Raw genomic sequence first — 13,483 nt, 5'->3', positions numbered from 1 at the left:
CTCCCCTTTGATAAATTTAGCAACGTTGCCAAATTTATAATAAAAAGAAACCACACTGCCTGCTCAGCCAGCAAGGTTGAAGCGCTTCGACCTGACGTGGCTTAAACAGAGAGTAAAACATTGAATGTTTGATAGCATGCTGTGTTTTTCAAAGACTTGAGGAACCAGAGTGTTTAACTCAGAGGTTACTGGTCCCAAACCAGTAACCTCTGAGTTTTTAAAGTTTTTAAAGAGAAACTTTGACATTCAGTCAATAATAACAGCAAATTGATATTTTAACAGCTTGCATTTTGTAGATTTGGAGTCATTACCTGTCGAGCACAAGCTGAAAAAGACCCTTTTTCTCTGCTTTTGGCCTCAGGGACTTACTAAAACGGATTCTCAATACTCTGCTCAGATCCAATATTCCAGTTTATTATCCACTGTCATTAAAAACTGCAGCTGTGTCAACTTCATACTCTATAAACGTTTGAGTAAGTGAAGTTTGGAGGTAATGTCAAACAGAAACATTTTTATTTTTCCTAAACAAAACCAACCCAGGAGCCTCATTCTTGTCGAAGTGGATGCTAAGGTATCTTAGGAATCTTAAAGGAACTGATGAAATCTTTCAATGACTCTAGAAAAATCAGTTCAATTTAAACTGTGCAGTAAAATGCAAACTCAAGTCATAACTTCACCTACTGCAACTCGAGGTGACTTTCTTAACTTCAAGGACAAAACTGATGCTTTCAGCCTACAGTGTTCGAGTCATCAAACACAAACCTGATGCCTCTGAACAATACGTGGCTCAAGAGGCTCCAGAGCTTTATGTGCAATATAATCCATATTAAAGTGATGCCCGTTTTGATAAGAGAAATTTTCTGCAAGTAGGATTATTATAAGCAAGTTTCCAATCCCATTCGCAAGCAAACTCCAAAAACTCCCAACACCTTAAAGGTTGCAGGTCCATATGGAGAAACGTTCTCATGGCTTTTTGTTGCTTGTCTTTAACTTTACTTGGGAGAACTGCATTTAGTTTTCAAAGATGGATGCTGTATTTAAATAAAGAAAATAGTTCCAGTCGTCCACAAGGGGGTGCTGTAGACAAAAAGACATTTACAGACAACTCAGTTATAAATTAAAAAATAAGACTTGGCAAGTTTTTAAATATGCTTTGTTTTTATGTGATGCATCATAAGATGTGATACAATTGCAAAAAGTTTAGGTAATCTTTTCTAAATTGCAAATTTTCAGCAACAAGGCAGTTCAGTAACTGCAGAAGAATCTGGCTGTGCAGAACCTAATGTTTGGAATACTTTCTCCAAGTCCATCAAAACACAAACATACACAGTTAATCCCCAAATTATTGTCAGATTGATCATGAAAGTCCATCCTTTATTTAACCTGCTTATTCTCGCAGGGTCAGCTGGTGCCCATCTCAAGCTGTCTGATAATTAAAGTAGCTGTTTAATTTGTCCAACATTTTGATTCTGCTACACATGTGCAGGAAACTAAAGCTAAAATAAGCTCTAAAATAAACCAGACCCTTAATGGTTTGGCTGAATCCAAGTGCTTGTATATTTTGTCACGTGTACGCAGTCAGGCTCTGACTGTGTGCACTATGATCCTCAGCATCAGACTAGTAACACCTGGTATTAAAACAGATGTTAATGATTACACAGACTGCAACAGACTTCATCACAAAATAAACTCAGCAGGAACTAACAGTGTTTCTCTCAGACTCTATGGTGTAAAATATTGTAAAACATAAAACAAATGCATAATTCTCTGGAAGGAAATTAATTTAAAAGCTAAATGTAAATACCTAAACATGTCAGCAAATTAAATTATGCCATGAAACTGGAGGGTAATCCAAAGAACATTTTGTTGCCAGCCTGCGTATCTGCATCCAGATGTAAAACAAAATAGGAGACGCTTAAAATATTCTATGCAGTTGGACAGACGGATATTTAATATAAATCTCGAGAATTTCCAAAAATACACATAAGAAATCTAAAACACTGAAGGAAAAAACCTTATAAAACTTTCATTAAAATTTAATAACAAACATTCCCAGATTTACCTGTCCAAGAAAATTCACATCACCACATCCTCAAAGCCCCTAAAATGTCACCATGAGGCCTAAACTAGACTATTGCTAATGATGTGGGACTGAATACCTCTGCCATCAGATGTTCACCAGAGAGAAGTCAGATAAAGCCCAGCAGTCCTGATAAAATATTATTTGGGCAGATTAATAAAACTCGAGTCCTCTGGACATCAAAACAGAGGAAGCACTCATCTTTAAACTAATCCTAATTCAGCATTCCACATTATGCTGGATTATATTATTCATATTATAATTTTACAGGAGAAACTTTCTCCCCTGTAGTTTAAATAGTACGTAATATCTAAAAAATCATTTCAGAAGACCAGAAACTGAACAGCAGTTATTTTTTTCACAACTAAATAATTTCTAAACATTCCAGGCTTGACTGAAGTTTTAACATTTTATGTTTTGAAGTCATCAACCCAAAGCAAGCTGACAACTGAGATCAGATTCAAAAGTTTGATTAGCTGTGTATGTAGGATAAAAGACTCAAATAAGCATGCTCTGATCTTATTAAGGAACAAAGAGCTTGAAACTGTTAAGCACAAAATGTCACATTACTAAATCTGACGTTTAGTAATTGGAGTGGAAGTGGAAATATTGCAAACAATCTGGAGACTCTGAACTCTATTTTTACAATACTGTCCTGATGATTAATAATTAATGCACTGATTGAACTAATTGATTTTCAAAGGAGAGTAGAAATTTCTTAAAATTATTTTGACACATTAATGTTTTTTAATTCAGAGGTTGTGTTCACATCTGTTTGCTGTTTTCTAAAAGTTTGTGTCTGGAATACTAAAGTCCATGAAGCGGCGCAGCTGTCACTCCAGTCCTCCAGCAGAATGCACAGAAGTTTTCTCTGTGAAGTTTATCAAATTATTTCTGAGAAAAAACAGAAAAATCTGCAATTGGACGTCTTAAACACGACACACAGCAAAAATCTGACTTCATTGGGAACATCTGCTCCCTAATCTTGCGAGCAAACCACCAACACAGAAAGCTTTATTTAGTTAAAACTTATTATGTAATCCGCTAGCAGTGGCTGCTCTGCAAAACAGGATTTAATGTCTCCCTCTAGAGTTACAATCTTGAAGACTTTCACACACAGTAGGTCTGGTTTTCATGTTTTCCAAAAACACGGTTAGAAAAACATCAATACATATTCTGACCCAACAGATTCGTGTGTCGCTCCACAAACGCTGGTCTGCAAAATATGTGTGGGTTCTCAGGGACCATGTGAGTTAAGAGTTTATCTTTAAGATAGCAAAGCAAACATCCAATTGACACAGTTTCAGTAGGACTCTCCATAAAGGCAGGTTTGTCTCAACAGTCTGTTTTAACACAGTGCAACAAGAGTCTTAGTGCTACTTAGCAACATTTAGAGTACAGTCATGTGGACTACTTGGAGTATTTAAAAGTGAGGAATGCTGTTTAGGGAAAATACCACAGCAGGAACTTTTTCATGGTGGTGTGGGTTGTTGGGTACGTACAGTAGAATAACGACTGTGGAGCGTTAATTTACTTCAAGCAAATCAGATCACTGAGTGAAGGCTCTGACAGAGTCAACTGGCATTTGAGAAGATTCCCATTTTGGATAGAAACTTGCGCTCCACACGGCTGATTTAATACTCACAGGACTTGGAAATGGAAATTTTTCAATTCTGACTCCGGCCCACCGAGGGACCCGGTCCACTCTACCCCACAGAGAGCTCAACCCTATAACTCTGGCACTGAGCTGAGGGGCTGAAGAGGGACTCCACACTTCACTGTGAAGAAGGAAGGGGGGAAATGGGAGACTACGATGAGGAAACTGCATTTCTTGGACAAATCGGTCCTTTCTTCTGGTTCACTTTCTTCCTCTTGAACACAGTTTTTGTATCAACCGGATTCAACGGACTTTACATCATCTTTGCAGGAGCAGCTCCAAAACACAGCTGTCTCATTCCAGATGTAAACCTGACAGAGGAATGGAGAAATGCCATCATTCCCTTTACAACAGTGGGTGACGAAGCAGTTCAGAGCCAGTGCAGCAGATATAATCTGGCTGCGGTTAAAAATCTCTCTGACCAGGGTTATATTCCTGGGAGGGATGTTAATCTCACTAATCTGCCACTAGAAGGATGTTTAGATGGATGGAACTTCAGCAAAGAAGTCTACCAGTCCACAATAGTCACTGAGGTCAGTATGAAGGTCCATTTACTGTTGTTTTTTTTCATGCTGGGTTTTTTAGTTTTGTTTCTAATCTTAGTGTCTCAACAGTGGAATCTTGTTTGTGACAACCAATGGAAAGTTCCTTTTGCATCTTCAACCCTGTTTGTGGGATATTTGTTTGGCTCTCTAATCTCAGGACAACTTTCTGACAGGTAATCCAAGAAATCTGTACAACTTTCGATTTTGCAGACCATAAGTTTCTGTCCAGTATCATTCGTATCGGTTTATCTCAGCCACATTGTGAACTCTGCTGAAGATTTCAGATTGACTGCTGACACAGACAACAGCGCCATCTTCTGTTGCAGTAAATGCATTTTTAGTCAGATTATTTTTTTTCTTCACATTTTTTTCTTTCAGCATATAAAATGTGGTATTACATTCACAGGGCATTCATTTTAATATGCTGCCTCCATATAATTAGATAAATTAAGAGTTAATTTATTTCAACAATGGAGAAACGTGTAAATTTTTATTTATCATTATGCACATAGTGGTTTTATTTTGTTCATTTTCATAATTTTTACAGATAATAAAAACTGAAACTGTTCCACAGACAATTTTAATTTAAAACTAATGAGATGAACCTGTTTTTGTTCTCCAGGTTTGGAAGGAAGAAAGTTGTCTTTATATCTCTTGGGGCTCAGTCTCTCTCTGTTCTGCTTCAGTCATTCTCCCAGTCATGGAGAATTTTCTGTGTCATGTTCCTGTTTGTTGGAGCCTCTCAGATATCCATCTATATCTCTGCATTCGTACTGGGTAAGTAAATATAAACCTAAACCTATTAGTCTATCAGTGCATTTTATGCTTTTTCTTGAATCCTCTGATAGGTACGGAGTTGTTGAGTAAAACCATGCGAGTTCTCTTTACAACTCTCGGGGCCTTCCTCTTTTACTGCATCGGCTACATGACTCTTCCTTGGATTGCATTCGGCATCAGAGACTGGAGAACTCTGCTAGCAGTTCTGTCAGCAACCTCTGTGGTTTACATCCCTTTGTGGTGGTAGGTTTGTCATAGGACTCACTGATTTCTAGAACAATGCTCAAAATGTGCTGAATGTTTTAATCTATATGTTCAGGTTCATCCCAGAGTCTCCCCGGTGGCTGATTACTCAAGGAAGAGTGATGGAGGCGGAGGTCATAGTGAGAGACGCAGCGAGGAAAAACAAAGTGCAGGCACCGTCAGTCATCTTCAAAGAATCTGAGGTGGGATTCGGCTCAGTCCACGCTGCGGTTTTTTTCTTCAGATGCTATGAAAAATTAGCGTGTTTTACTCACCTCCATCTTTATGGTGAGTAAAACACCCTAAACATGGGTGTGTCGGGTGTCTTAACACCCTAAACATGAAGTCTCGTCACACAGAGGAAAGCGTTACTGCAAATTCCACTTAAACAGATAATCACTGAATGAGGGATAAGCCTGGCTGAATTAACTGAACTGAAGTGATTTTTTGTCACATTCATTTCTTTATTGTGTTGTTTTGTTGTTGTCTGCTGGTCTAAATTAAATTTTTTATGATTTCAAAGTTATTTTTAAAGTCAAGTGTTAGGATTTTTCTGACAATGGTGGATACTCCAGTACAGTATGACATGAGTAGAGTAATATGACTTAATTTTATTTCACAGATCTTGTTTATTCATTATACATACAGTTTTGTGGCGACTGTGATGTGTGTTGTGTTGTGTGTTTTTGTGCCATTACCAAAGATAAATTTCCATTTTATGTAAGTTTAATAAACAATAAAGGAGTCTAAAGTCTACAGGTAGACGGTGATTAAAGGTTTATTTATCTATTATTCCCAGATTCAATTGCTGCATTTTTATCAGGAGTTGAAAATGTAGGTTCATATTTTTACATCCTGACTGAACGTGGGCCATTGCAGAAACAATGGACAAAATAAGTGCAAAACATATTAAGACAAACAACTGCAGTGCAAAGGAATATAGAGTTAGGGTGGAAAAATATGCACCATTTTCTATATTAATTTAAAAAACATATATAAATATAGTATCCAAACCTCTTGTGTTTGTTGCTAATTTCATTTTTGAGAGTATTATTTCAAAACTAAATGATGTAATCTTTGCCTCAACTGTGGGACAAATAAAAACGTGCATTACAAATTGGAGATATTTCTTTGCACATGTATTTAATTTTAGGTTGAGGAAATTCCACCTGGGAAGAAATACACCATGCTTGATGTTCTGAAGTCCAGTAAACTCAGGTGCATCACACTGATGTGTCTCCTTTTGTGGTAAGAATAAAAGTTTTTAATTTAAACATTTGATTCTCTGGGGATCAGAAAGTGATCATTTGTGGATAAATGAGCGAACAATTGTACATAATGAGAAAAATTACATAAATAAAGCTACCTGTCCCTTACAATCTGGATATAACCTCAACTGTCATATTCTCTTTGTCTTTTCAGGATGGCCATAAACATTGGGTATTTTGGTTTATCCCTGAACACTTCTAACCTGAGTGGCAACCCGTTTTTAAATTGTTTTTTATCAGCGATTACTGAAGTACCCGCCTATATAGTCTCTACTTGTCTGCTGAGGAAATGTCCAAGGAGAGTAATTCTGTCAACCTTCCTGGTTATCGGAGGAGGTGTTCTTCTGCTCATCCAGTTCATCCCTGACAGTAAGACTTCTTTAATCCGATCACATTATAGAGTATTTTGGGAATAGGAACACTTTGGCTAGATGGTAAAGTTACGAGAAACTTTCACTATTTTATAAAATTTGCATAGTGTTTAAGATATCAGATGCAGAAAGTATGTAAAAATGACTTTCTTCCATCGGTACAGCAATCATGTACTGTAGTTCAGATTATTTCTCATGTTTAAACTGGACAATGTTTAGCTCATTATAGCTGACTGATTTCAAGATGAAGACCTGTAAAGTTGCACACGTGCACAATGAACAGCTGTGTCAGGTAAAATAGCCAGACGTTGTGTTCATACTGATACCTGAATGCTGACTGTGCAACTCAAAGTTTACCAGAAGACCAAAAACATGTTGATTATGTAAGCAGCTCACAGTTTAAGGTGATTTCAGGTGAAGTAAAAGTGGCAGTAAAGGAACATTTAGCCTCTAACCTTAAAATAAAAGTCAAAACTGTTAATCATGATTGAAAATGTCCTTTCAACAGTAAAACAGAAATGTTTTCTCCAAAATAGATAGAAAACAAATCAGTTTTCAGAATTTGCTCCCAATACTTTTTTTTTTTGCGGCATCATACCAGCTGCTATAAAAGTTTTGGATTCATTCTGTCATTATTTGTGTCACATGAGCTGCATTACTATAAACTAAACTGTTTTTCGGCCTTATTGCTCCTCAGCTCTACATTATGTTGCTCTGGCACTGGAAATGACTGGGAAATTTGGCTTCACCATGGCCTTCACCATAGTTTACATCTACACTGCTGAGATCTACCCCACTGTGCTCAGGAACGTTGGCATGGGAATGTGCTCCTCTGCAGCTCGCATCGGCAGCATCACCGCTCCTTATGTCATCTACTTAGGTACCTCCTGCCTCTGTTGAGTTCACAAAGCAACAAGCATCTGCACAAAATACTGAGTGAACGTATGTCATTCTTCACAGTCTAACATATATATTTACAGGTACATATAACAAAGTTCTACCTTACATCCTCATGGGAAGCCTCACCATCGCCTCTTCTGTGGTTAACTTCTTCCTTCCGGAAACTTTCAACAAAGATCTACCAGAAACAGTGGAGCAGATGCAAGAATGCCATGGGTATTCATTCATTCATTCATTCATTCATTCACTGGAGTTTGAGTAGAAACTGCAAATACAAATAAGATGAAAGTTAAACATAACATGAAGCAGAAGAAGGAATGAAATACTTAAGTGAATAGAAAATGATCAGTAGCTGTTAATGTAATAGTAAAAAAACACTTTACTTGAAAATCACCTTGGTTTTTAAAGTGCCTCTGTAATGAACTTACGTAACGTCTGGATAAGATGATTGAAGTTATGAGTCGTGTTAAAACTCGACCTTGAAGCTGGTGTGCACTAAAAACAGAAACACTTCAAACAGCTCTGCGGTGAGATAAGAAGACGTTAGTTTGAGACTCAGGAATCAATCAATCAATCAAATTTTATTTGTATAGCACATTTCAGCTACAAGGCATTTCAAAGTGCTTTACATCATAAACACAAAACACAAAGGCATGCAACATAGAATAAAATACCAAGTTTTTTTTTTTTTTTCCCTCTTTTTTCCCTTTCTTCCCCCTTCCCTTTGACACGGAATTTAAGCGCCTGTTACCGCCGGACTCCGCCGTCCGTTTAACCACGGGTATTCGCCGGGCCCGTTGCCCACAACAGGAAAAAAAAAAAAAAAAAAAAAAAAAAAAATTACATACATATCCACAAAATCAAATCCATACATATTACATTTCAAATGCAACTCTAAACAGGTGCGTTTTTACTTGAGATTTGAAGGAAGTCAGGGTTTCCGCTGTTTTACAGTTTTCTGGAAGTTTGTTCCAAATTTTTGGTGTAGATGCTGAAAGCTGTTTCTCCTCTTTTGGTTCTGGTTCTGGGGATGCAGACAGACCAGAACCAGAAGACCTGAGAGGTCTGGAAGGTTGATACAACAACAGCAGATCTTTGATGTATTGTGGTGCTAAACCGTTCAGTGATTTGTAAACTAACAACAGTATTTTAAAATCTATTCTTTGAGCTACAGGGAGCCAGTGGAGGGACTTTAAAACTGGTGTTATGTCTCTATCTTCCTGGTTTTAGTGAGAACAGGAGCAGCAGCTTCTGGATCAGTTGCAGCTGTTTGATTGATTTGTTGGACAGGCCTGTGAAGATGCTGTTGCAATAATCAATGCGACTAAAGACAAACGCATTGATGAGTTTCTCTAGATCTGGCTGAGACATTAGTCCTCTAATCCTGGAGATGTTCTTCAGTGATAGAAGGCCGATTTTGTTACTGTCTTTATGTGGCTCTGGAGGTTCAAGTCCGAGTCCATCACTACTCCCAGGTTTCGGGCCTGATCGCTAGGTTTTAGTTGTAATAACTGAAGCTGTGCATTGACTCTAGATCGTTCCTCTTTAGGTCCAAAAATAATGACTTCAGTTTTATTTTTGTTCAGTTGGAGAAAGTTTTGGCACATCCACACATTTATCTGCTCTAAGCATTTATTCAGTGATTGGATGGGTTCAGAGTCACCTGGTGACATCGTAATGTAGAGCTGTGTGTCATCCGCATAGTTGTGGTAGCTAATATTATTTCCTGTTATGACCTGAGCTAGTGGGAGAATATAAATATTAAATAAGAGGGGTCCTAAGATTGAACCTTGGGGTACCCCACATGTGACCTTTGACCTCTTTGATGAGAAGTTTCCAATTGAAACAAAGAAATCCCTGTTCTTTATGTAAGATTCAAACCAGTCGAGCACCGAACCAGAGAGTCCAACCCAACTCTCCAGTCGATTCAGTAATATGTCATGGTCGACAGTGTCAAAAGCTGCACTGAGATCCAACAGAACCAGCACCGTGGTTCTCCACAGTCCGTATTTATATGGATATCATTGAATACTTTTACGAGGGCAGTCTCCGTGCTGTGGTGAGCACGAAAACCAGACTGGAAAGTGTCAAAGCAGTTGGTCATCATGAGGAAACTATTTAATTGTTTACACACAGTTTTTTCAATAACTTTGCTGATGAATGGGAGGTCAGAGGTCAGAGGTTGGCCTGTAATTCTGCAGTAGTGATTTGTCCAGGTTGTTCTTTTTTAACAGTGGTTTGATGACTGCTGTTTTCAAAGCCTGGGGAAAACACCTGATGTAAGCGATGAGTTTACGATTTGGATCAGATCAGTAGCAATAACAGGCAGGACTTTCTTAAAGAAATGTGTGGGAAGGACATCCAGACAGCAGGAGCTTGAACTTAATTGACTTATAATTTCTTCTAGGGTTTTATAATTAAGTAGTTGAAAGTTGGTCATTTTTCTGTATTTGTTTTGTTTTGGTACAGCAATGGTTCTGGCTTTGAAGTTGATGTGCAGATTAATCCTCTGATTTTTTTGAATTTTCTCTGAAAAGAAATCAGAAAACGTATTACAGGCAACATTAGATTGGAATTCAGGTGGAAACGTCACAGGAGGGTTTGTGAGCCTGTCAACTGTTGCAAATAAAGTTCGAGCATTATTGATGTTTTTGTTTATGACATCTGAAAGAAAGCCTCCCTTGCATGTTTTAATGTTAAGTGATAGTTACGTAGTTTTTCTTTGTAGATGTCGTGATGAACGTGAAGTTGTTTTACATTGTCGTTCTGCCTGCGGCAGACTTGTCTTGCAGACCGAACTATTTGTGCATTTCTCCATGGAGATTTCTTTCTACCAGTCAAAACCTTTACTTTAATTGGGGCAATGGAATCAATGATATATGAAACTTTAGACTGAAAATCATCTACCAACTTATCTACATCATTACAGTTTAAGGGTGAGGAGGAAGAGTAGATTTGATTAAATGTTTCTGCTGTGTTTTCTGTGAAAGAACGTTTTGTGACAGTAGCTGTTTGTCCAAGTGGGTCAAAGAATAAACAACTTTCAAAGATAACAGCAAAGTGATCCGACAGGGCGACATCAGTTACAGAGACATTGGAAATATTCACACCTTACTGATAACCAGGTCCAGTGTGTGTCCTTGAGTGTGTGTTGCTTGTTTCACATGTTGTGTTAAACCAAAATTTTCTAAAATATCAGAGAGCTTTTTTGCTCCTCTGTTTTCGGGTTTGTCCACATGAATGTTAAAATCACCAACAATTATTAAACAATCATAATCAATGCATATGAGAGAAAGAAGATCATTCAAGTCAGTAAAGAAATTTTCCACATATGCTGGAGTTTTGTATAAAGTTAGTGTCAAAGTTCGTTTGAAGCCTTTAACCTGAATTCCAAGATACTCAAAAGATGTGAAATTACCAAAAGAGATTTTACTACAGTTTATGGTATTTTTAAATATAGAAGCCACGCCTCCTCCTTTTTTATGTTTTCTGTTCTCACTTAAAAAATTGTAGTCAGGAGGCGCTGATTCAATGAGTACAATTTGGTCATTATCGTCATTCAACCATGTTTCTGTCAGAAACATAACATCAACATTATACTCAGTGATGAAATCATTAATTAACAGAGCTTTAGCACAGAGTGATCTGATATTTAAAAGAGCTACTTTAAGTGGCTTGGAGGCCAAAGATTTTCAGTCTGAGGTTCCTTTAGGCAGGGGATCACTCTGAGGTTTGAATTAGGACCGCTGTATTTCATATTTCTGGTTTTTGTAAATTTTCTTGTAGTGATCCGGACAGGTAATGTCCTGTTCTGCAGAACCCGGGGGCCAGACACATTCTGGATGGAGACGGGTGTAAATATAATATCTGGTCCCCGACCTCTGACCTCAGAAACGCAGATAAAAGCAGCATATAGCTGGAGCCATCAATTTTTCAGTTTGAGCACCTTAAATTGATTTACAGATTTTAAGAATATATTCCATGCAGGAAGTACACAGTGTCCAGTATAAGAACATGATGTGAAATGTTTAAACAAATTGGAAAAATACCAAAGAAAAGGTATCAACACTTATGAGTTCATTGACGTTTAGTCTAGTTCTGTCAAAAGGCAAGAAATCAGAAATAGGAAGCATTTAGTTTTCACTTTGATGTTGAACTGGTACTAATTATGTTTATTTCTAAAATACATTTTAGGTTCTGTGGACGATCTGAAAAGAAGAAATATTTTCAAAATGGAGCTTCACGCAATCGACCAATTCTACAAGAAAAACCTGAAGTGCAAACATTAGGCCTTTAGATTTTTTTATCTTAAGAAAATAAAATTTGCCTTGATCTCTCAACAGAGATTTGTAAATGAATCTTATAAAATATCTGCTGGGGATCCAAAAAAACATCAAACAGGCAAATAATGTGGTGTGTTTGGTTTTATTTTCACTGCGATGATGTTTCGGAATTTAAAACATTTTGTAGAATTGTTACAAAATAATAATTGAATAAATTTTTTGGGTATCCACTTGCACCATTGGTGATTGGTCAACATTTTTTGTCTCAATTTTTGTCTTTCAGGTGTAGTTTCCATAATGCACACATGAATTTTCCCAACTCAAAACCTGATAAATTGATTGAATATTATGAGAGAACAATGTTGTTCATTTATTTTCTTTACTAAGAGGTTTCTTTGGTCCTCTAAATTCAAATGTTGTTTATTTAGAAAGATGTATTGTGATCTATTATATTTAGATCATGTAAGAGATCTAAATATAATCTAGTTATATTTGACTTATATCCAAGTCAAATATATCTAAATAGCAGAGAAATATTTAACCTGACTTTGTTTTATGGTGGATTTACCAATTAACTTGATGACAGTAGTCACCTGCCTGTTTGTGGTTAAATATTTCTCCTTTGCAGATGATGCGATTATTTAAATATAGTTGTTAATTACACACTTTCCCCAACATCAGCTTTTTAAATACATACTGAGTCTCCAGGATTTTTGCAGGAAATTATAGGTTGTGATAGCTTGACGTTCTTTCTAAACAAATCATCTTACCAAATGACAACAATGATTCATGTCGTGTAAAATTTATAGCTTTGGTCACCAAGGTAGTATATGCACAAATCCTGCATTGAAGCAACATTGTTACATTTATTTTTGGGTTGCTACATTTCCAACATGACAATAAACCAGCATGAAGGAGAGTTAAGATTAAAAGAATCGCATTTAGACGTGAGGAATAATATGTGCTTCCATGCATTGGAAACAATTCGGTGCCTTGTTTTGCTTTCCAGGTATTCCTGGAACTCAAGTACGATGTGGATTATTATTTCAGCACAATAAATAGCCTGGACTTTGCTCCACAAATATGCTCAAGATTACTCTTACAAATTATCCTATTTATCAAAGCTGTAGCTCAGAATACTTTCCATGATAAATCTGTGCCTTAAGTAAAAGTCATCAGGTTCGTTGTGTTCAATCTGAGACGCACGCTTTCGTCTTTATGGCTTACTATCTTTCAGGACTTTGGTCCTTGATCCAGTATATGAGCAACCACAACAAAGCCTTGTGCAAACATCCTGATCATTGTTTAACTTGCTGCAATGAAAAAACAAGTATCCATGGAAACACGTAGTTTTCATTA

At 37.1% G+C, this 13,483-nt stretch overlaps 1 protein-coding gene across 1 annotated transcript; it reads left to right on the top strand.

Annotated features, from left to right (window-relative positions):
* Positions 1-3,445: 3,445 nt before the first annotated feature.
* On the top strand, positions 3,446-12,358 carry LOC129373584 (organic cation/carnitine transporter 2-like). The gene is made up of 10 exons (XM_055051591.1): positions 3,446-4,270; positions 4,352-4,455; positions 4,905-5,059; positions 5,131-5,302; positions 5,379-5,505; positions 6,456-6,550; positions 6,725-6,939; positions 7,639-7,821; positions 7,922-8,057; positions 12,036-12,358. The coding sequence occupies exons 1-10, from the start codon at positions 3,881-3,883 to the stop codon at positions 12,136-12,138; spliced, it is 1,680 nt and encodes a 559-aa protein (XP_054907566.1). The 5' UTR covers positions 3,446-3,880; the 3' UTR covers positions 12,139-12,358.
* The last annotated feature ends 1,125 nt before the right edge of the window (positions 12,359-13,483 follow it).

The sequence above is a fragment of the Poeciliopsis prolifica genome, unplaced genomic scaffold (assembly GCF_027474105.1).
Source record: "Poeciliopsis prolifica strain line A6 unplaced genomic scaffold, Auburn_PproV2 SCAFFOLD033, whole genome shotgun sequence".
Classification (NCBI taxonomy): Eukaryota; Metazoa; Chordata; class Actinopteri; order Cyprinodontiformes; family Poeciliidae; genus Poeciliopsis; species Poeciliopsis prolifica.
The sequence above is the reverse complement of the archived record's forward strand: the minus strand, read 5'-3'. Positions and strand labels throughout refer to the sequence as shown.

Excerpts from the sequence above, each read along its gene's own strand:
- LOC129373584 (XM_055051591.1), top strand. The coding sequence starts at position 3,881 with ATGGGAGACTACGATGAGGAAACTGCATTTCTTGGACAAATCGGTCCT. Across the intron at positions 6,940-7,638 it reads CATCCAGTTCATCCCTGACA|CTCTACATTATGTTGCTCTG; the intron begins GTAAGACTTCTT and ends ATTGCTCCTCAG. Across the intron at positions 8,058-12,035 it reads CAGATGCAAGAATGCCATGG|GTTCTGTGGACGATCTGAAA; the intron begins GTATTCATTCAT and ends AATACATTTTAG.